This window comes from Somniosus microcephalus, chromosome 11 (genome assembly GCF_052327205.1).
Source record: "Somniosus microcephalus isolate GS21.2 chromosome 11, FLI_Smic_1.0, whole genome shotgun sequence".
NCBI lineage: Eukaryota > Metazoa > Chordata > Chondrichthyes > Squaliformes > Somniosidae > Somniosus > Somniosus microcephalus.
Genome location: NC_140997.1, coordinates 31,578,012 through 31,600,558, shown reverse-complemented (window position 1 = coordinate 31,600,558; position 22,547 = coordinate 31,578,012). Strand labels below are relative to the sequence as shown.

The window sequence follows — 22,547 nt, the reverse complement described above, 5'->3', positions numbered from 1 at the left end:
CGGTGGCAGTGCAGCCTTCGCACCAGCTTAATCGCTCAGCACTCTGACCCCAGGGTCAGGCTCATTTTAGTTTTTGTGGCAGACACTTGGCCAATTATTTTTGGTCCTGCTGGGGTGGGGAATTGCTGTGGCAACTGCTGCGGCATGACATCATCGGGTGGGGCTGGCCAAAGGAAAAAAAAAAAAGTTTAATTTTATTTGAATGCCTCACTTTTCCTAATGCAATCGATCGCTCTGCAGCCCTTTAATTTTGATATCTCCCTCTCTTGCCTTAGCCGCACTGAATATCAGGAAAACAGTGGTGGCTTGACGCCCAGCGTTGCTAAGACTCTAATGATGGGCAATATGTCAGATGGTGCATTTTCCATCATTAATATTTCATTTGAATATGTCTGCCCTAATATGGGCAGGTGCAGTCTGCATCTGCTGTCACTTCCAGCGGAAAATTCCAGAAGTGTCAGCGGAGGCCCGGGAGTTGGCAGAATGACTCCTGTTGCATTTGTCGCTCCCTCCTGCCCCCAAACCACCAGAGAACTGGTAATCAAGTCATAGAATATCTGGGCATAGACGTCATAGTTTGTTAGAGGTGCAAAATAACCTCAGGAAAAAAAGAGAAAGCTATTTGCTTCATGCTAGATGCTTCTAACCGGCAGCCTGAAACATTATAAGCTTTTCCGCTCTGCATAGTTAATTCGCCAAACAATAAAATCTAAAAGATGCAGGTCAGTCAGCATCTGTGAATAGAAAAGTTATGTTTGGGTATCTATCATTTCTCAAAACACCTGAAATAGCCTGTGGAAACAAAATAGTATAAAAGTTTACAGCACCGACAGTCATCTGGCCCATTGGCCCCGACTTTAACTCCAGGTGGATTCCCCGCTCAGGCCTGAGTTAAAATGACAGTCGGGTCTCAATGATGTCATCGGGCCGCAACCTGCATATGTAAAGAAGGACCCCGTTGGCTCCGGGCGCCTGTCCTTGCTTCCTGCTCAGGAGAGCCGTTTAAAATTGCAGATGTTGCGAGCATGGTGGCCCTCAGACAGGTAAGAGCCAGGGCGATTTTAACTGCCCGCCCGCCAGGCTTCTGCTGAGCGAGCAGGGTTAAAATCACCCAATTAAGTCTGTGCTGGCTCTTTGATAGAACAATCTAAAACTAATCCCACTGTGCTGTATCTTTTTCTGCTTCAAATATTTATCCAGTTTTCTCATAAGAGACACAAAGGTCTCTGCTTGAACCACTCCCTGTGGTAGTGCATCCCGTGCTCCAACAACCCTCTGTGTAAAGAGTCTTTTCTCTTTATTAAGGCTGACTGACCTGCTGTGTTTTTTCCAATAGCTTCTGTTTTTATTTCGGATTTCCAGCATTTGCCATTTTTCCTTTTTTACTGTTCGAATCTGGATGACCTGAGACTCTGATTATTTATCAGCTGACAAATAGATTGTGCATTAAACGGCTTTGACACCCTTGCCCTTATAGGACAATTGGATAGATTTTCACTCCGTGCGGTTTTCTTGCTTCTGACTGGCAGAGTGCGCCAACCATCTGCCCGATAGCGCTGACGGAATACCCGGGCCATTTAGAGCTGCCGAACGGCACAAAGGAAACAAGCGCCCTAGGGATCCAGGCCGCCACAATATTGGGGATGGCAGCTTTGTTCTCAGGGGACGGGCTGGGGAGTTGCGGAGCGTGGCGGGGGCAGGGTTCCTGAGGCCCATGTTTTTGTGGAGCATTCTTGCTTCTCCCAGCCCCACAAAAATAAATACAACTTACCTTCTGGGCTCCTCTTGGGCTGAAGCGCTGAAGTGTAACTATGGCAACTGTAGTTACACTTTTTTTAAAAATACTTCCTTTGGAGGAGCATTCCTGCACGTCTAGGCCCCACAAGGAAACTCTGGGCCTCTGCTGCTCCAGGCTACCCTCTCCCCATTTATTTGGTTTATCACTTTTATTATTTTATGACTTAGCTTAAGAGGATTTTAAATTATTTGCAGCCCGTAAATAAAGCGACACACTGTTTTGCATGTAATACAATGTGTGAAGGTCAGTGAACAATGGAGGAAGTCCCTGACTTTTGTATTGCTCACGTCTCTATCCATTCACTCTGGTTGCAGCTCAAGACTTTACACTACAAATCCAGGTGGAAAGGAGGAAATTATTGGATCGCTTGATCGAAGTGAAGCAAGAACCTGCAGTGAAGAAGAATGTAAGTTGATCCTGTACACACTTTTGAGTAGTGGTAACTCCTTATCATGACGATTGTTCAAAAATAGCTTGGTCTTCTGAAAGTCAAATTGCCCAATACTGGTGAAAGATGAAATGAGGCAAAAGTGAGTGACGTAAGAAAACTACTAGGCACTTGGTCTGAGTATTAAACAAGGCTTTAATCAACTGTTTTTCAACATGGAGATTTAGTTGTGTCCTTCACTAGTTCCTGTTAAAGAATGTCCTGGGCAAGCCAGGCCCATGCCTGAGTATTTATACTCTCCCTGGACAGCGCCACCAGCAGGCCGCCCAGTATTACTTCATAAGTCATTTCCACATGAATGACAAGATTCATGTCAGCGAGGTCTACAGTCCTCCCCCTGCCCCTCTAGGATTGCCAGTGGCTGCCTTTTCCCCACCCACCACATGTAAATGCCAGCAGAGAGGTGGAGCCCAGTGTCGTGGACCATTTCCCTCCTGGCCAAAGCCTACAAAAACTCCGTCCTGTTCCGCCTTCAGAGCTCTTCTGCCCTTTTAATTGCTGCAGTAGCATCCCTGCAGCGTTGCTCCATTACACTTACTTGTACAGGGAGTGATTTGCTTCTTTGGGGTGGAGTAGTGGCGAGTCAGGACTGGCACCTTCCCACCCCAACCCCACCAGAACACCAACCCATCTTCCTGAATTGGAGTTGCTTAGGCATACAGGACAGGCACCTGGTGGGAGGTATTTACTAGGCCCTCTGCCTCCATTACAGAGAGCCATTACACAGGCTACCCTGGGCTTATCACCACCTTTCATCAGTGAGTCCCAGAGAGTGGTGGTAAGAGGAGCGGGGGGGGGGAAATGGACGGGGATGCCAGGCCCAATCTCCCTACTGGCATTTACATGTGGTGGGTGGCATTCCCGGCAGGGGAGGTGGGGTGGGTGGAGAAAAATCCAGGTTGAGGCTGGGAGGTGGTGGTAGGCCGCGCTGCCCTATTTTCCCACCATTTCCATTTGGGTCGGGATCGCAGAGGGAAATCTAGCTCCTCGGAGCTCAACACTTCCCCATTGCTGTTTTAATGGATTTGGGAGAATGGAATATCATAAAACTCTTTCAATTTGTGAAACTATTTAACTATTGATGATTTTTTTCAGTGTCTTACAAACACACAGATTTTACAAAACTGTACAAAGCTATTCATATTGTTAAATAGAAAATAAATTAATTAGGTTTTCCAAAGGGAAGGGAAAAGAGTGATCAACTTCACAGTGAGGCACATTAAAGTGGAATTAATATTCTCATTTTTTTATTTAGCTATCTTCTTACAGTTTTATAAGCTGCTCTATTTTCCTTTCCCGATCCCACTCCCCTTCCTCTTTTCCCACCTTACATGGTTCTAATTCATTTTTTAAAAATTTAACTCAGATGCCTTACTATATCTTCTAGCTCAGTGGCAATGCTGAAGCAGAACCCTCCCATCTTGTTGCTGTAAATTTGCTAAACTCTTCTGATGTGACATTGTGTTTGCAGAGTTTATTGGGGGGGAAATTCGGTAGATTAGCGCCTCCCGTTTGTGCCCTAAGAGGGCGCTAACGGGGCGCAAAGCAACTAGCACCCGGGCGCGGCGATGTTTGTGCCGCTCGCAAAATTGACCAGAGTTTTTGCGGCGGCGCTAAACTCTACCACCACGATCTCCTGCGCCCGCAGATCATGACGTCAGTCGAACGTGCAACGCCCCGGACCGGATATTGAGTGATGCCCCATTCCTTTGCGCCTGCCGCTAGCAACGACAGGGAGAGGGGAACGTTTTGCAGTCGGGAAGGGGCTGGGGGAGCACTATTTAAAGGCGGCCTCGTCCTGCCTTTTTTTGTCTGAGACATTTTTGCACCACGCATTCTGAGAGAGAGAGACTTCTGGAGAGATTCAACGCTGTGTGAAGGAGTTTTGGCTACTGAGCAGCACTTTGCAGGTTCTTTTTGATTTGGCCTTCCTTGCTTCGATTGTCAAGAGACTATGGGGGATGCACTGATTCAGGGCGTTGTCCTGCGCCTGCAGAATTGGAGGCAACAGAGACGCAGAGAGAGAGTGGCAAAAATGGCCAGAGGGAGGAGGGCCAACAGGCCTCTGCACACGAGTCCTTACCCTCCCAGGGTATTCCGAGAACAATTCTCCTACATTAATTTGTCTGAGGAGCAGTGTTTGCGCAGGCTGCACTTCAGCAAGGAGGTGGTCACTGAGCTCTGCCACCTACTGCAAACAGACCTACCGCCTCAACTGAGGACCAGGACGTCTCTGTCGGTGGCAGTGAAGGTGACAGTGGCTCTGAATTTTTATGCCACCAGCTCCTTTCAAGCAGCTACTGGGGACATTGCCAATATCTCCCAGTTCGCAGTCCATTGCTGTATCCGGGAGGTGACAAATGCCCTCTATAAAAGGAAACGCCAGTACATCTCTTTCCCCATGACCCGAGCCAAACAGCATGAACGCGCATGTGGCTTTGCGAGGATAGCGGGCTTCCCCATTGTGCAGGGTGCCATTGACTGTACAAATGTGGCATTGCGGGCACCGCATGAAAATGCAGAGGTTTTCCGAAACCGCAAGAGCTACCACTCCTTAAATGTCCAGTTGGTCTGTGACCACAGACAGCTGATACTCGCCGTCAATGCCCGCTATCCTGGCAGCAGCCACGATTCTTTCATCCTGCACCAGACTGGTGTGCCAGAGCTTTTCCAGGCACCGCATCAACCAAGTGGTTGGCTCCTCGGGTACAAGGGTTATCCACTCTGTACCTGGCTGATGACACCGTTCTATAACCCCAACACCCCTGCCGAGCTGCGGTATAATGAGAGCCATCTCGCTACCAGGAACATAATTGAGCAGATGATCGGCATGCTCAAGCAATGGTTCCACTGTCTGGACCACTCAGGAGGAGCCCTGCAGTACTCTCCTGAGCAAGTCTCCCTCTTCATAGTTGTGTGCTGCATGCTTCACAACCTGGCAATCCTGAGGACCCAGCCAATGCCACCAGGGATTGGTGCACCACCGGAGGAGGAGGAGGAAGAGGAGGAGGAAGAGAAGGTGGATGATCAGCAGCAGCACCAAGGCGGGAGGGAGGCCCACAATGTTGAAACTGCAAGGGCCGTCCGTCAACAGCTGATAACAAGCCGCTTCTAGGCTCCTACTCAGAAGATGGCTTCTGGCATGGAGAACAACATGATTGAAAGCAACCTGCAACCCCTTTCACCGGCCAAACAGCAATGATTCCAAAGGCCAAACATGTACATTTTGAATATAACAACATTTTTATTTAACAAACTCTGTGTGTGTCATTTATTCATGACAAGCTTGCTGGCCTACATTGGCTCCTGGTTTGACAACGGCTCTGTTTTAAAATTCTCATCCATGTTTTCAAATCCCTCCATGGGCTCGCCCCTCCCTATCTCTGTAACCTCCTCCAGCCCGACAAACCTTTGAGATATCTGCGCTCCTCCATTCTGGCTTCTTGAGCATTCCTGATTTTAACCGCTCCACCATTGGCGGCCATGCCTTCAGCTGCCAAGGCCCCAAGGTCTGGAATTCCCTCCCTAAACCCCTCTGCCTCTCTACCTCTCTCTCCCCTCCTTCAAGACTCTCCTTCAAACCTACCTCTTTGACCAAGCTTTTGGTCATCTGTCCTAATATCTTCTTATGTGGCTCGGTGTCAAACTTTGTCTGATAACGCTCCTGTGAAGCGGCATGGAACATTTTACAGCATTAAAGGCAGTGTAGAAATGCAAGTTGTTGTTGCTGCTGCTGTTTGTGGGATCTTGCTGTATGCATTTGTCCCCTGTGAATTGGCTGCTATGTTTCTCTATTACAACATATGAAAAGTACTGTTTTATTAGCTGTGAAACACTTTAGGATGTCCTGAGGACAGGAAAGGTGCTATACAAATGCACATTCTTTGTTCATTATGTTTACTATTGACCACTGCAAGTATTATTTAAATACTGCATGGGATTCCTCTTTATCTGGTAAAAACTACTTTTGGTAAAATTGTAAAAATGAAAGCAGAAAAGAGCGTAGTCTCCTCTGCGAATGGTATTTGTCAATGCACTAAGAATTTTCCCCAAAAAGTAAACCATTTAACTATAAATTTCCATATACAGTTTATATACACAGATATTTTTTAAAATTCATTTATGGGCTGTGGGCATCTCTGGCAAGGCCAGCATTTATTGCCCATCCCTAATTGCCCTTAAGAAGGTGGCGATGAGCTGTCTTCTTGAACCGCTGCAGTCCGTGTGGTGAAGGTACTCGCACAGTGCTGTTAGGGAGGGAGTTCCAGGATTTTGACCCAGCAATGATGAAGGATCGGCGATATACTTCTAAGTCAGGATGGTGTGTGACTTGGAGGGGAACTTGGAGGTGGTGGTGTCCCCATGCACCTGCTGCCCCTTTCCTTCTAGGTGGAAGAGGTCGCAGGTTTGGGAGGTGCTGCCGAAGAAGCCTTGGTGAGTTGCTGCAATGCATCTTGTAGATGGTACACACTGCAGCCACGGTACACCGGTGGTGGAGGGAGTGAATGTTTAAGGTGGTGGATGGGGTGCCAATCAAGCGGGCTGCTTTGTCCTGGATGATGTCGAGCTTCTTGAGTCTTGTTGGAGCTGCACTCATCCAGGCTAGTGGAGAGTATTCCATCACACTCCTGACTTGTGCCTTGTAGATGGTGGAAAGGCTTTAGGGTGTCAGGAGGTGAGACACTTGCCACAGAATACCTAGCATCTGACCTGCTCTTGTTGCCACAGTATTTATATGGCTGGTCCAGTTAAGTTTCTGGTCAATGGTGACCCCCAGGATGTTGATGGTGGGGGATTCAGTGATGGTAATGCCGTTGAATGTCAAGGGGCGGTGGTTAGACTCTCGCTTGTTGGAGATAGTCATTGCCTGGCACTTCTGTGGCGTGAATGTTACCTACCACTTATCAGCCCAAGCCTGAACGTCGTCCAGTTCTTGTTGCATGCAGGCATGGACTGCTTCATTATCTGAGGAGATATATAGAGGTAGATTTTTGTTTTTACCGCCTGGACTTTAAGCACCCACACAGAAAGGACAATTGGACAGGTAGGATCACAGGCGGGTAACTGATCCCATCAGATTTTCCTATCATTGAAATGAATGGAAGGAAATTGCAGTGGGTTCTGTTTGGGGATTTTCCTTTCTGCGCTCTATGCATACAATGCTAAATGACCGGGCAGTAAAGTAGAAACATCTACTCCATGATAACTATATTATTTAAAGTTACATCTACCAGGGAGTGAGTTAGAAGCTGCAAACTGATCTGGACGAAAAGGCAAATGGCATGCTTGTGTGGTATTGTGCCATCTGAATCTTTGGGATGAACTAGCCCACTCTTGGATTTCCACTGCTGTACGTTTTTTCATAGCAGTTCTTTGACCTAAATAACACAGAGACAAATGGTTCATTTCCTTCCTGTGCATGGAACTAAACCAGCCTAACAAACGTGCGGTGAAACAGTCTCCAGTACACAAAGTAAACATGCTGCGAATTGGAATCCAGGTTCTCCTTTCACTGCCACCACCTTCTGTTTATACAAAAGTACCCATGACTATACGGCAACAGGTTTGCAGCTGTGTCTCTGGAAATAAGAACTAATCTTGATCAATGCCAACTATCATAACAGGAATCTGGCAAAGGAACAGAGTCCCTCATCTCAGTGAAAGACTTAATCATACACTTAACCAGAAACATGTTACTTTTTTTTCTGTCTATTACATTGTTTCTACATTGTACTGTACTTTGTTAGTAATCAGTCATATTTGATTATGGTGTGCTGGTAGTGAACATCCCAGTGTTTCATTGAGGAATGTTGAACTGAGAGGATTAGATAGCACGGAGTGCTGCAGTCAGCTTGAAGCCTCTATTCCAGTATATCAAGTACTGGAGCATGTACAGTAATCCCTCCCCAACCGTGGGGGGATACGTCCCTGAAAACCCCCGTGGTTAGTAAAACCGCGGTCGGCAAATACAGTATAAATGTTCAAATAACACAATAAAAAAGAATATAAAAGCAATAAAATCATGTTATTTACCTTAATCCTAAATTAAAAACCGCATATACGCAAAATTTACTGCCGCGGTTGGCAAAAGTTGTCGCCGAGAGGAAACCGTGTATACTTGAAATCCGCGTATGGCAAAACCGGGGTTGGGGCGGGATTCCTGTATTACCACAGATGGATTAGTAAGTGCGTTTCAAGCAGTCGTTTTCTCTGTAAAAGAATAGCTGGTGTGTGTGACACGTGATAAAATAAAGGTGTGTAGCGGTTCGTGTAGATCGCCACTAAATAAGAGAGTTTGACTTCGACGAACTATTAACAAGTTGTTTATTTACAGGAACAGACTCATTGCATCAGGTAAGAAGATGGCAGGTAAGATGGCTGACTGTAGGAGCACTGTGGTATAGGTCTTGTCCCAGCGGGGACTCCACGACGACTGAGTTCGCAGTCCTGTGGGGAGCGTGATGACGTCATCACGTTTGTGTTGTGATGTCATCATGTTGTTCGCGTTTCCCGCGCTTAGGGCGTCACGTGATGCGCGTCGGTGCGTCGCTGGCCGTTGAGACCGAAGTCGGGAGCGGGAGCTGGAGGCCAGGCTGAGCCGGTGCTTGCCGCGGGAGCAGAAGATCGCGTCACTCCCGTCGGCTGGCCGATGCGGCCGAAGACGCTAGGCCGGGCTGTGCCGGCAGCCGTCCTGGAAGGCTGAGTCGGGCCAGCAGCCGCCTCACGCACGTCACGTCGTACGTGACGTGATGTCAGCACGCTAGGGCGCATCTTAAAGGGGCAATGGCCCCAACAGGTAAGTTAAAGGGGCAACGGCCCCAACAGGTAAGTTATGCATACAGTAAGGTAAGTTAAAGGGAATTATGTGTCTTTATGTAAGGTACAACCGGTGGTACCGCCACATGGGCCCCCCCAGAATTCGCTTTAACGAAAGTCCAAGGATGAGATGGTCTGACGCTGGTGGTCTCGGCGGTCGTGCTGTCTCGGCTTGGCGAGCGAGTTCCGAAGATGCTGCTTGTGAGGGGATCCGTACGCGCGTCATGGCGAATAAAGTGTATCCGTCAGGCGAAGGACTGTGGAGACGTGCGAAACAGCAGGCCTTGTCAGAGTGACGGGCAGGTTGGGCGGACGCGGGCGATGACTCTGTTGATGTTGGAACAAGTCCTTGTTATAACGAACTCTGCAGGAACGCCAAACGAACGTTCCAGAAGGACTTGACAGGCGAGGTGAGTGAACTCGCCGACAGGTGAGCGAAACCTTCAGGAGACTGGAACACACAGAACGGTGCGTGCCATAGTGCTATGACGTTAACACAACAGAGGGTGAAGTGTTACTGCGTTAACCTGTGATCGGTGATGCTAGCAACTTTCACGTGGCTGATCGCGTCCGCAGGATGCCCGTTGGACCCGTCCTCGATGTGTGCAGCTTCGGTAGATGTTTGCGTTTGTTAAAGGGAAAACTGGAGAAAGGGCGGCAATGGTCCAGGTTGTTGCTTTCAGGAGGGGTTAACTCTGCCTGGAGGGCGGCAACACTTGTAACAGTTGTAGATTTAGGAGAAAACAGCCGGGAGGGCGGCACGCCATTTGTTCACGCCGAATCGTGTAGTAGGTAACACAACCAGCAGGTTGAAGGGCTGGTGCGTCGTCAGCGGAGAAGGAGTCGTCGTTTTTCACGAGGGATGGGTCCTCGTGGTTCGCGAGGGATGGGTCCTCGTGTGCGAGGAGTGGGTCCTCGTGTTTCGCGGGGGTGAGTCCTCGTGGTATCCCCGCAGGGCGCGCTCTGATTTTGTGGGCCCGAACATGCTGTACCCTGCGCTTGGAGAGATTTATACTTGCTGTCGCTGTGGACGTAGAGGCGGACGATCCGTGTGGCGGTAGGAAAGACGAGTACGGGGACCGGGAGCAAGTGCGTGGTCGGCGCCGCATCGATGTTCTCGTCGAACGGGGCTTCTACCGGTATAAAGCACGAGGGAGACTGTGGCTCCCTGGATTGCAGTAGCGACAGCAAAATGGCTGGTGCTTCCATGGCGTGCTTCTTTTGTGAAAATTGCTCACAAAAAAAAACGAACGGGGTCCGGTTGAGGTTTGTCCGTGTCAAATGGGATCTGCTCCAGGCTGCGCTTACTTTGCGAATACGTTCGCAAAGACGGGGTCGCCTTTGGCGGAGTTGGTGTTAGGCAGTTGCTGTTCCGTGGTTGTTTGTCGGTTGTGCGTTGGTCGTCTTGTGGGAAGACGAGGTTCAGGCGCGCGTTGCTACCGTGAAAATCATTCACGGATACGGGTTCACCAATTGTAGCGTTGGAATTGATGAGCTCCCGTACTCACGTCGTTGGGTCACCAATGTAGCGTTGGTGGTCGACGGTTGCCGTTGGGCGTGCTGTACCTCTGAAGACGAGGGTCAGGCTGCGCGTTGCTACCGTGAAAATCGTTCACGGATACGGGGTCACCAATTGTAGTGTAGGAATTGATGAACTCCCGTACTCACGTCGTTGGGTCACCAATGTAGCGGTTCGTGTAGATCGCCACTAAATAAGAGAGTTTGACTTCGACGAACTATTAACAAGTTGTTTATTTACAGGAACAGACTAATTACATCAGGTAAGAAGATGGCAGGTAAGATGGCTGACTGTAGGAGCACCGTGGTATAGGTCTTGTCCCAGCGGGGACTCCACGAGGACTGAGTTCGCAGTCCTGTTGGGAGCGTGATGACGTCATCACGTTTGTGTTGTGACGTCATCACGTTCGCGTTTCCCGTGCTTAGGGCGTCACGTGATGCACGTTGTTGCGTCGCTGGCCGTTGAGGCCGAAGTCGGGAGCGGGAGCTGGAGGTCAGGCTGAGCCGGTGCTTGCCGCGGGAGCGGAAGATCGCGTCACTCCCGTCGGTTGGCCGATGCGGCCGAAGACGCTAGGCCGGGCTGTGCCGGCAGCCATCCTGGAAGGCCGAGTCGGGCCGGCAGCCGCCTCACGCACGTCACGTCGTACGTGACGTGACGTCAGCACGCTAGGGCGCGTCTTAAAGGGGCAATGGCCCCAACAGGTAAGTTAAAGGGGCAGCGGCCCCAATAGGTAAGTTATACATACAGTAAGGTAAGTTAAAGGGAATTATGTGTCTTTATGTAAGGTACAACCGGTGGTACCGCCACAGGTGCTTTTTTGAGATTGGGACTGAGGTTAGGGAAGATTAGAGGGAGATTTTCTCTGCATTTCACTGTGCTGTACTAGGAGCGCTTGACTTTGACAGTGGATGCCCAAAATTTCCCACTTCGTCTTAATAAGCACTAAATTCACAAATTAAAAAAATGTTGAAAGAGAAAATTGAGAACCTGGGGGATGAATTTGCTCGGAGCTTTTCCTGCTTTGCTGCTGTAACTTTGCCGGATATTCAGTTTGCGTTTAGAAACATAGAAACATAGAAAAATAGGAGCAGGAGTAGGCCATTCGTTCCTTCGCGCCTGCTCCACCATTCAATATGATCATGGCCGATCCTCTCTCTCAATAACATATTCCTGCTCTCGCCCCATACCCCTTGACGCCTTTTGCGTCTAGAAATCTATCTACAGGAAACTCTTTTTTATCCGGCACTGACGGGACCGGCGTGGTGCCGATTGATCAAAAAGTCCGGATTACAGAGAGGTATACTTACTAAGGTACGAGAGCCCCGTACACGGCCACAGATCCAGGCGTCCCTGTTGCATGGCAACAGGTGCAGGAACCCCGGTTACATGGCAACAGATCCAGGCGTCCCTGTTGCATGGCAACAGGTGCAGGAACCCCGGTTACATGGCAACAGATCCAGGCGTCCCTGTTGCATGGCAACAGGTGCAGGAACCCCGGTTACACAGTCACAGATCCAGGCGTCCCTGTTGCATGGCAATAGGTGCAGGAACCCCGGTTACACAGTCACAGATCCAGGAACCCCGGTTACACGGCCACTAATATGAAGTAAAACTTACCTGAACCTACTCCTGAATTTTGCCGGTTAAGAGAGATTTCCGGTTATTTAGGTGCCGGTAAAAAGAGAGTTTCCTGTATCTCCTTCTCAAATATATTCAGTGATTTGGCCTCCACAGCCTTCTGTGGTAGAGAATTCCACAGGTTCACCACCCTCTGAGTGAAGATACTTCTCCCCATCTCAGTCGTAAATGTCCTACCCCGTATCCTGAGACTGTGACCCCTCGTTCTAGAGCCCCCCAGCCAGGGGAAACATCCTCCCTGCAGCCAGTCTGTCTAGCCCTGTCAGAATTTTATACGTTTCAATGAGATCCCCTCTCATTCTTCTAAACTCTAGAGAATACAGGCCTAGTCGACCCAATCTCTCCTCATACGACAGTCCTGCCATCCCAGGAATCAGTTAACGGGATTTCTGCCACACCTCCGGCGCAGTTAAGGTGAAGAGGCGGGAGACAGTTTGAGAAAGTTAGGGAGTTGATGCTTGTGATGGATGCGGTGATCAGAAAAAGACTCCAAAGGACAGATATTCTTCTGCCCTGATCCCAATAGCATCCAAAAATAAACAGGTGCAGTGCAGAGGGAAACCTGCCAGTAATCCCGTGCTTTCATTCTGCTCCTGAAAGTACTGCACCAGAACATCCTCTGGTGTTTCTGCACCTTAGTGTACCTGAATAGAGTGCAGCAATGTAAACTAAATGCAAATGAACTTTAGAGAGCTCAACACACAGATTTTCTCTCATATGTCTGGGTGGAGATCAAGGGGCACACTACCCCCATAGAATCCAGGTGCTACTGCTTCCTGAGCTGCTGCTTATTCGCTAGTTGACTTGAGGGACATGCCGTATTGTCAAGAAAGATCTTTATTTTTGATTTTTTAAAGTAAATATGGCTTTGCTGCTTCAGTATTTGATGCCAAATGCTGTTATTCTTTTACAATTAATGTTGGAGGATGAGTTCAGTACAGTGTCACCCCCGCTTTGTGACAGGAATTATTTGGCGACAGACCCAGGGAAACAACCACAGGCCCCCTTGACTGTTGCTCGGCAAAATTAGCCTGGGCCTCTCCTGAGTCATAAACCCCTGTTTCCCTATCACAGAGCAAGTCTCCCCCCCCTCCGTCCATGCAATTGCTCCGATTACATCCAAAAAACAGGTGCAATGCTGAGGGAAATGAGACAGTAATCTTTTGCTTTCATTCTGCTCCTGAAAGTACTGCACCAGAACTTCCTCTGGTATTTTTACATAGGATTACATCGGATATGGGGTGAATAATTTGTCCAATCTGACCAACAGTATGATTACATAGAATTACATTACATCGGATATACGGCACAGAAACAGGCCATTCGACTCAACCAGTCCATTCCGGCGTTTATGCTCCACTCGAGCCTCCTCCCATCCTTCCTCATCTAACTCTATCAGCATAACCCTCTATTCCCTTCTACCTCATATGCTCTCCACATTCTCACCACTCTCTGGGTAAAGACATTTCTTCGGAATTCCCTATTGGATTTCTTGGTGACTATCTTATATTGATGGCCTCTAGTTTTGCTCTTCCCCATAAGTGGAAACACTCTCTCTGTATCCACTCTATCAAAACCTTTCATAATTTTAAAGACCTCTATTGGGTCACCCCTCAGTTTTCTCTTTTCCAGAGAAAAGAGACCCAGCCTGTTTATTCTTTCCTGATAGGTATAACCTTGCAGTTCTGGTATCCTTTAAAATATTTCTTGCACCCTCTCCAGTGCCTCTATATCCTTTTTATAATATGGCGACCAGAGCTGTACACTGTACTCCAAGTATGGTCTAACCAAGGTTCGATTCACGTTTAGCATAACATCTCTACTCTTGAATTCTATCCCTCTAGAAATTAGCCCTAGTGCTTGGTTTGCTTTCTTTATGTCCTTATTAACCTGCATTGCCGCTTTTGGTGATTTGTGTATTTGTATCCCCAGATTCCTTTGCTCCTGTACCCCATTTAGATTTTTATTTTCCAAGTAATATGTGTTAATAAAAAGAGAAGCCCCTCACACTCAAACCACCATCCTGCTTCTATTCCCGTACCATCATTTTTCATACCCCCCGCCCTCACCCCCCCCCTTCGCCTCTACCTACTACTTAGCCACACAGTGCCGACTTCTTACTGAGGGATAATTACTAGTCCTAGCCCCTTTAGGGCTACCCCGGATCAGGCGTATTCCTCAGACGTTCACTTTCAACTAAAGTTTGAGGTAGCCGAATCCTAAAGACGCTTAATTGGGTCTAAAGGTCTCGACTATCTCTCCCTAAAGGAAAGGAACAACCTGAAAATGTTACCATCCTCCAGATAGCACTTTTAATAAGTTTAGCTAGACTGTAACGTTCTGGATATTATGAGGGTCCGGAAAACTCCCCCAGAATTCTGCAACTCCTCACCAAAGAGTGTACAGAAATTGAGTTTGCGAGTTTGATACAGACGTCTTATGTGAGACAATTCTAAAAATATATAGATTTATTAAAGAACCAACATGCAGTTTACAGTTGGTGAGTCAATCGCAACATTAACAATTCCAAAAAGAGAAAGCTTACAATCTTATTATCAGAGAACCTTACTCTCAAATCTTAACTTCGCTACAGTTTTACAGATCTTAGTGTTCTACAGGATATCCACCAAAATCAAATACCTTTGATCCCTGAGGTACAAAGAGTTGGAGACTTACAGAGCCAGCTCTGAAGCCAAGAATCGCTTTGCCCCTTTAAAGCGAGTCTACTATCCCATTTGAGAGTTCAATATTTATACCCTTTTCCAGTGGTATTTCCTTTAAGGTTTTCTGCTGATGTGAGCTAATTATCTCTAGTCATTTTTCTGCTGACCCCTGCAATTCTTACAGTCACCTCAGCTGGTAGCATTACAGAATTATGTCTCTAGGTGTTCTAAGTTTATCATAAAAAACGGTGTGACGGCAGGTGTGTTTTTTACTTGATGTCATTTTTACGAAGGCAGATGTTTGTGCTGCTTTATGAGGTGTAAATTAGAACACCTTATCCAGGGTGAACCATTGTTTCATTCCCAAAAGTCAGCCTGTCGGGAACCTTTAACCTTCTGTTTCAATAAGGTTATATATTCAGGGTCAACAACTACCTTATCTCAATAGCCAGAATGCTTTCATAGCTATTTCATGGTTAGTTAGGTTTCTAAATTTCCAAACCCAGTTTGTCATGTTTTAGTAAGGCCAGAATTCTTTCATGAGACAGTGTATTTTTCTGAAGAGGTTATATGGCTTATTCCTTCACATTACCAGCTCCCTCCAAGGCAGACTGGGCGGACATCTGCTTGGGTTCAGCTGCCATCCCAGTTATGGTACAGGTCAACACCTTTAACTAAAGACTACTGACGGGAAAAATTAAAGCTTATCTCGGGCATAAATAGATTTCAAAATTGATCACCCCTGCTCAGAAGCTGTTAAGATTTTTTTTTTAAACCCTGCTCCCATATACTGTAACTTTCAAAACGTCTTCTGATTTCCCCTGAAGCTTCCATTGTCCCTGACCCTTTAATGTTGCTGCTGCCTTCAAGGCCCAGGCAACCCCCGTATCTCCTCCTCTGCCTGCTTTGCTGCGCTGGTTCTGCAGCTGCTTCGTGGTACTGAGCCTCGACAAGAAGATTGGGTGCTGAAGATACCGGTATAATAGAGCGCACTTCTGGTGTCCTCTGTGCTAATTCCTCCTCGACAGCGCGGGGATAGGAAAAGTGGCCCTCGTACCTCTGGCATCTATTTATCAGATTTTTACAAACACTTTATTTCCTGCTGACTGACTGAAGCCAGATTCTATCATCTTTGGTCCATAGCAAAGTAAATAAAATGATTATGAATTCCTTTCTCCTCCGACAATTACTTTTGAGCAGATATCTAAAACTAGATCCAGATGGGTAGAAGGAAAGCTATATCGTCCTATTGTTCAGTAAGTGAGGAAGGACTAGAAGCCCATAAGAACATAAGAACATAAGAAATAGGAGCAGGAGTAGGCCAATCGGCCCCTCGAGCCTGCTCCACCATTCAATAAGATCATGGCTGATCTGATCCTAACCTCAAATCTACTATCACTCTCCATCCCACCCAAACCCATGTGATCTCCCGGGAGAGGCGAAAAACCAGATAAAAAAACCCAATGGCCAATTTGGGAGAGAAAATCTGGGAAATTCCTCTCCGACCCATCTAGGCGATCGAAACTCGTCCAGGAGATCACTCTGTCCCTATCTAGGTGTTAGAATCACTTAATCTGATCACTGGAAGGAGAAAAAGCAGGAGATGGCTGCAGAGAAAGCAGGAATGCGAAACTCCTGAAGCACAGGCAACCTCTGTGGTTTTAATTCCAGCTGATTGGCAGCTTTATATAATTGTGAAAGATACCTTTTTGTTTCTTTTGTCCCAGTTTGAATTCCAAAGAGCATGTGAGGTATATTTGACCCGAGCCTTTGTGTCGTTTTTTTAGTGGTTCTCTGCTTGCCAAGCAGATCACACAGAATCACACACAAACCCCACAGTGCAGATAGAGGCCATTCGGCCCATCGAGCCTGCCGGACCGACACATATCCCACCCGATCCCCGTAACCCCTACACCAACACATATCCCACTCTATCCCCGTAACCCCACATATTTAATCCCCCTAACACTAAGGGTCAATTTATCATAGCCAATCAACCTAACCCGCACACCTTTGGACTGTGGGAGGAAACCGGAGCACCCGGAGGAAACCCACGCAAACACGGGGAGAATGTGCAAACTCCACACAGACAGTCGCCCGAGGCCAGATTCGAACCCGGGTCCCTGGCGCTGTGAGGCAACAGTGCTAACCACTATGCCACCGTGCTGCCCAGATGAATGAGCTGAGGCTAATGGAAAATGTAAAAATAAAAATTCACATGAAGACTTTGGCCGGAGTTTCCTGGAGCACACTTAGCAGAAATGAAACTGAAATCTGTGCTGATACCTTTATCGATCTTGCCGACAGGAACCTACGCCCAAACGTCCTGCAGAAACAAGTGGCATGACTTTGCTCTGACGCTACAGTTACGCTGAGATGTTCCAGGAAATTCCGGGCCTTCATATTGTGGACGTCAGAACTAAAGAGGGGAATTTTAAACTGGAGGAGCGCGTGGGTTTGGGTGCGGGTGAGGGGTAAAAATCGGCAAAAATTTGAGCGTGTTGGTAAGCCGACTTCAACCCGCTGACTTCCAGGTTTAATTCGACAGTGTTAGGCTGGTTACGCGCAACCCTCTCGGGAGAGGCGGGCTACCTATTAACATATACTAATCGCTCAATTGGAGCGAGATTTCAGCACAGTTTTACATTTAATGGTGCATCCACAGGTTTCCTGATCCTCGCCATTGAAAGCAAGGCAAGAACACAGCGGCAATTGAGGGGGCTGATTAAAGCTCATGGAAATACTGCAATAAACACTCAGTACTCACAGCTGCTTTCTTACCTACTAGTGGGAAAGGGTTTGTTCACAATACGTTTGCTGAGAGTTTACTTTCTACACTTTGGAGATTTTATGAATCACATCAGGAGGGGTGGTGCTTTGGCTGCCTTAGATTTGACCTCAGACGAGGTGCAATATGACCAGAACCAACAGCAGCAACAGCTGTTGACGGACTGGCAGCTGGACAGCAGAGGGGTGCAGCTCATAGTTGGCACTACCCGTGACACAGGGTGTACAGACAGAGGCTGAGTTTCCTTGACATGTTGGAACAGCAGTGGTCCAGGAGACCCAGGTTGCTGCGCCAGCTGGTGGCAAATATCTGCAGCCTCCTAGAAGAAGACCTGCTCCCTGCTGGATCTGGTGGCCATGCGTTACCAGTGGCTGTAAAATTCACCACCACCCTCAACTTTGTTGCCTCTGGCTCCTTACCGGGCTCTGCCGGAGACATATCGAGGATCTCCCAGCCGCCGACCCACAAATGCCTAAGACAAGGCACTGTTGGGTTGTTTGCCAGGGGCAGCAATGATTACACCAGTCAGAATGAGCGGATGCTCGGGTTTGTGTCTCTGCCTGGCTTCCCACAGGTGCGGGACGTCATCAACAGCACACACGTGGCAATCCGCACCCCCCAGATTAACCAGGAGTATTCGTGAATCGCAAGGGCTTCCACTCCATCAATCTGTAGCTGGTGTGCAACCACAAAGATATTTCTGCAGATGCATACAAGATTCCCAGGGAGCTGTCACGATGCTTTCGTCAGGCGGTAGTCCAAGCTCCATGACGCCTTCGCACCTGGAAGCAGAATTAAGGGGTGGCTGCTAGGAGACAAGTGATACCCATTTCAAACATGGCTGATGAAACCCATCAGAAACCCGACCAGTGAAGCCCAACAGTGCCACAATGAATACCATATGACCACCAAATGTGTGATCGATCAAGTCATCAGCATGCTGAAGATGTGCTTCAGATGCCTGGACAGATCTGGAGGTGCCCTTCAGTATGCACAAGCCAGGGTGTCCAGAATGGTCATGGTGTGCTGCGCTCTGCAGAACATTGCACAGCAGCAAGGTTTGGACCTGCAAGAGGAACAAGGCACAGAGCGTACATTGCAGATGATTCTGAGGAGGAGGAAGATGAGGAAGACAAGGAGGAGGAAGTTAACGAGGGCAATGCAGCACCAGCTGCTCATACTGCTGCCCGGGATGCCCTTATTAATGCAAGGATCACTTAGGTTGCACCAGTGGACCGATGTCAGAACCATATTCAACGGCCACTCTTCCTGCCTCCCCACCCCCCCACCAAATGCCAGCAACACAAAGCAGTCCTGCAAATAACCAACCACCCCTTGCACATCCCCTCATTAGTCCTCATCAATTCATGTCTTCCCATTCATCCTCAAGCAAGTTAAAAGTTGACTTGCCACCCAGCAACCAAGAATGGGCAAGACTGGAAAGTGGTGCAAAATAATAACATTTATGTGATTCTACTAAAGAACGGAAACTTCACAACATAACATTTTCTCAGACACCCATGTGCATACCCTTGTGCAACTACAAAGCTTTGCTCTTCCTTTTCCTATGGGCCCTATGTGATGCAACCCCTGTGGCTTCAGCAGAGGTAGAGGCAGGCTGCTCAGATCCCTGCTCTGACTGCTGGGATGCTCTTGGCTGACAACCTCTGGGTTTTGGAGCCAGTGTGGGGCCTGCCAAAGACTGCTCCACCTGCAGCTGTGCAGGGGCAGACTCGGCCATCAGGACCCGAGCCAGCATGTGGCGTACTGACTGAGGGGTGGGGCAGGTGGGGATGGGTGGGTGGGGGGGGGGAACGGGTGAGAAATGGAAGCGCTTTGAATGGAGTTACAACTTCCATGTCCCCTTTCGTCTTCATCCCTCTCATGGGCCAGCCGCACTTCACTGCTACCACTCTGCTGGAGGGCACTTTGGTGAAGATCAGTGACGTGCTGTAATACCAAGGCTAAGGTATCTGTCTTTCCTATCTAAGGCAGCAGACATGTTGGCATCCAGAGTCTGCACAGCCACAGTCAGTCAAGGCATACATGCACTCATCTGATTGCCATGTTTGATGTTCCACGGAGCTGGCCACTTTATCCATGCAAGAACACATCATCACAATGCACTGCGTCAACAACCCTCTCATACTTGAGACGGACTCCTCCATTCTCTCTGCAATCTTGGCCAGTGGCCTGTCAGTACATCGGACATCCTCTGCTGCTGCTGCTCAATGTTTCTCCTTTTCATTGACGGCCCCAGGAGTACAGCATCTGTGTCCAGCTGAACAGAGTTTGAAGAGGGCTGTGTCCTCCGACGCAAACTCTCCACAGCTGTCCCTGCCACCACCATCTGCTCTTGCTCACTTGTGAAGTGTGAGTCACTAGATGAAAATCCAGCTATCTGCCTTACTGGTCCCACTGAAGTATGAGTATCTGAGCTGGTGCATGGTAAGTGACGTAAGAAAACTACTAGGCACTTGGTCTAAGCATTAAACAAAGCTTTAATCAACTGTTTTACAACATGGAGATCTAGTTGTGTCCTTCACTAGTTCCTGTAAAAGAATGTTCCGAGCAAGCTGGACCCATGCCCGAGTATTTATACTCTCCCTGGACAGCGCCACCAGCAGGCTGCCCAGTATTATTTCATGTCATTTCCACATGAATGACAAGATTCATGTCAGTAAGCATGAGTCCTTTGATGGTGCACCCTCAGAACGAATCAGTTCCTCTGAGGATTCGTTGTCAGTGAGGTCCATGGACTTCTGCTGCACGCATGAAGACTCTGTCAGAGAGAAAAGATATGAATTAATTTCTTGCAAGGTAGGTATGTTGTAACTTATCATTATGAAGATCATATTTCACCCACTGTTGAAATCAAGTCAGCATGACTGAGTGTTGTATGACACGTGAGCTGCTAATATTTAATTGTGTCACCGAGTAGCTGAGAGGGTCTGCATCTTCCCATCTCCGATGGCCAGGGATATCAAAATACCACTGATCTCCAGTGCTTCCTCCTCTGCAGTTGTTAGCTGGGAAATCTGTGGAGGATCCCCTCTGGTTATCTCCCTCTCCCTCATGTACTTCTCCTGCAACAGAGGAATGAACAGACCTACGAGTGATTGTAATGACATGTGTTCACCTGATTAATCCAGTGAATTTGGTGAGGTTGACTATCAGGGAGAAGTGTGAAATTGCATAAGGATGAGGGCAAGTTGGAGTGGTGGATGGGTAGATGGGGATGTGGGCATGGGTGTGCTTGCAAGGTAATTGGGTGTGAGGAGTGATGTGATGGAGTAGGCTTGACAAGGCAGAGTGAGGGGGTGGGGTGATGCACACAGGATGTAGGTGACTGTGCATCTGTACTCACCTTTCCTGACCTGATTAGGTCATTAAAACCCTTCCTGCACAGAATCCAGGAACGTGACACAATGTTGTTGGCCTCCTGGGCCAGCTGCAGCCACACCTTCGTTGGTAGCAGCAGCAGGTTTCTTTTTCCCATTATTGGGGGAGATTATCTCTGTCCGGCTCCTCGCAGCCCCCAACAGTACATCAAGGGAGGTGTCATTGAAGCGGGGCGCAGCCTTTGAGCACCTGGAATCCTTTGCCACATCTTGTCTTCTCTTTTTTCCAACTCCAACTTGTCCAATTTCCATTTTTGGATTGGCCCTTTAAATACTGGAGTTGAGATTGCATCATGCGGGTCCCCCTCACACCCGCTGCCCCAAAATCAACTTCAAAACCGGAAGAAAAATGATAATGAGATGGCTGTGTTAAAATGGCACTGACAGATGCGCTGAACGTACTTCATTCGCACTCACGCACCTCCAAGTTAATATCGGGGCTAAAGTATCGGTACTACTTCCAAAATTTACTGGAGTTTGGAAAGTTTTACTTATTTTCTTATATATTCAGTAAGTTAAGTAACTTTAACCAAATGAAACCTGTGGTGTTTTTACCTGTAATATCCTGATTTATATATTATAGCCTAAGTTGAGACAACCAGATAAATGGTATTTCTTCTGTTATCCAACAATGACAACTTGCATTTATATAGCACCCTTAACATAGAAAAACGTCCCAAGGCACTTCACGGAGGTATAATCAGAAAAAAATGGATGCTGAGCCAATCAATGAGCTATTAAGAGGGGTACAAGTGGATTTTAAGGTGGCTGTTGAAAGAGGAGCGGGAGGTGAAGGGGTTTAGGGAAGAGCTTCTAGAGTGGTGAGGGGGGATGGAATGCGTGGCACGGATACAGAGTTTGTGAAGGGGCCCAAAGGCAATGGCATTGATCTTCCGAATGCTTATTTGGGGGAAATTGTGGCTCATTCAATACTAGGCGCCTGACGAGCAGTTTAACAACACCGAGGTGATGGAGAGGTAAAGCTGGGTGTCATCAGTGTATATGTGGCAGCTGACTCCATGTCTGCAAATGATGTCGCCAAGGGGCAGCATGTAGATGAAGATGAGGAGGCCAAGGATAGATCCTTGGGGGACCCTGGAGGTAATGGTGCAGGGACTGGAAAAGAAGCCATTATTGGAGATGCTCCGGCTACAATCGGATAGGTAAGAGTAGAACCAAGCAAGGGCAGTCACACTGAGTTGGTCAGCGGATTTGATGTTCATTGTTCAATCTGTAGCTGTTGGAGCTCTATGACTTACGGAATCCGCTCTATTTATGTTCCACAGCACTGGTGGCTACGGAGAAACAACTGCAAACAGTTGCGATGTTGGGGAAGGCCACCAATGCAGAAACATCATTGCTTGGCAAATAGCCGGTCCAGTTGCATCTAGAAAAATGGTGTCTAGCACTGCCAGTGGCAGTGTTTGGATTTTTGTGCTGCCACCTTTGGAGAAGCCAGAGAAACCAGCTCTTGAG

The 22,547-nt window shown here is 48.0% G+C and overlaps 1 protein-coding gene across 1 annotated transcript in view; it reads left to right on the top strand.

The window, feature by feature from the left end:
* Positions 1-22,547, top strand: part of apoltp (apolipoprotein lipid transfer particle homolog) — a 433,926-nt gene that overhangs the window by 152,732 nt on the left and 258,647 nt on the right. The window contains exon 20 of the mRNA XM_086000433.1: positions 2,113-2,204. Coding sequence (XP_085856559.1) covers positions 2,113-2,204 — 92 coding nt within the window. The remainder of the gene's footprint in view (positions 1-2,112; positions 2,205-22,547) is intronic.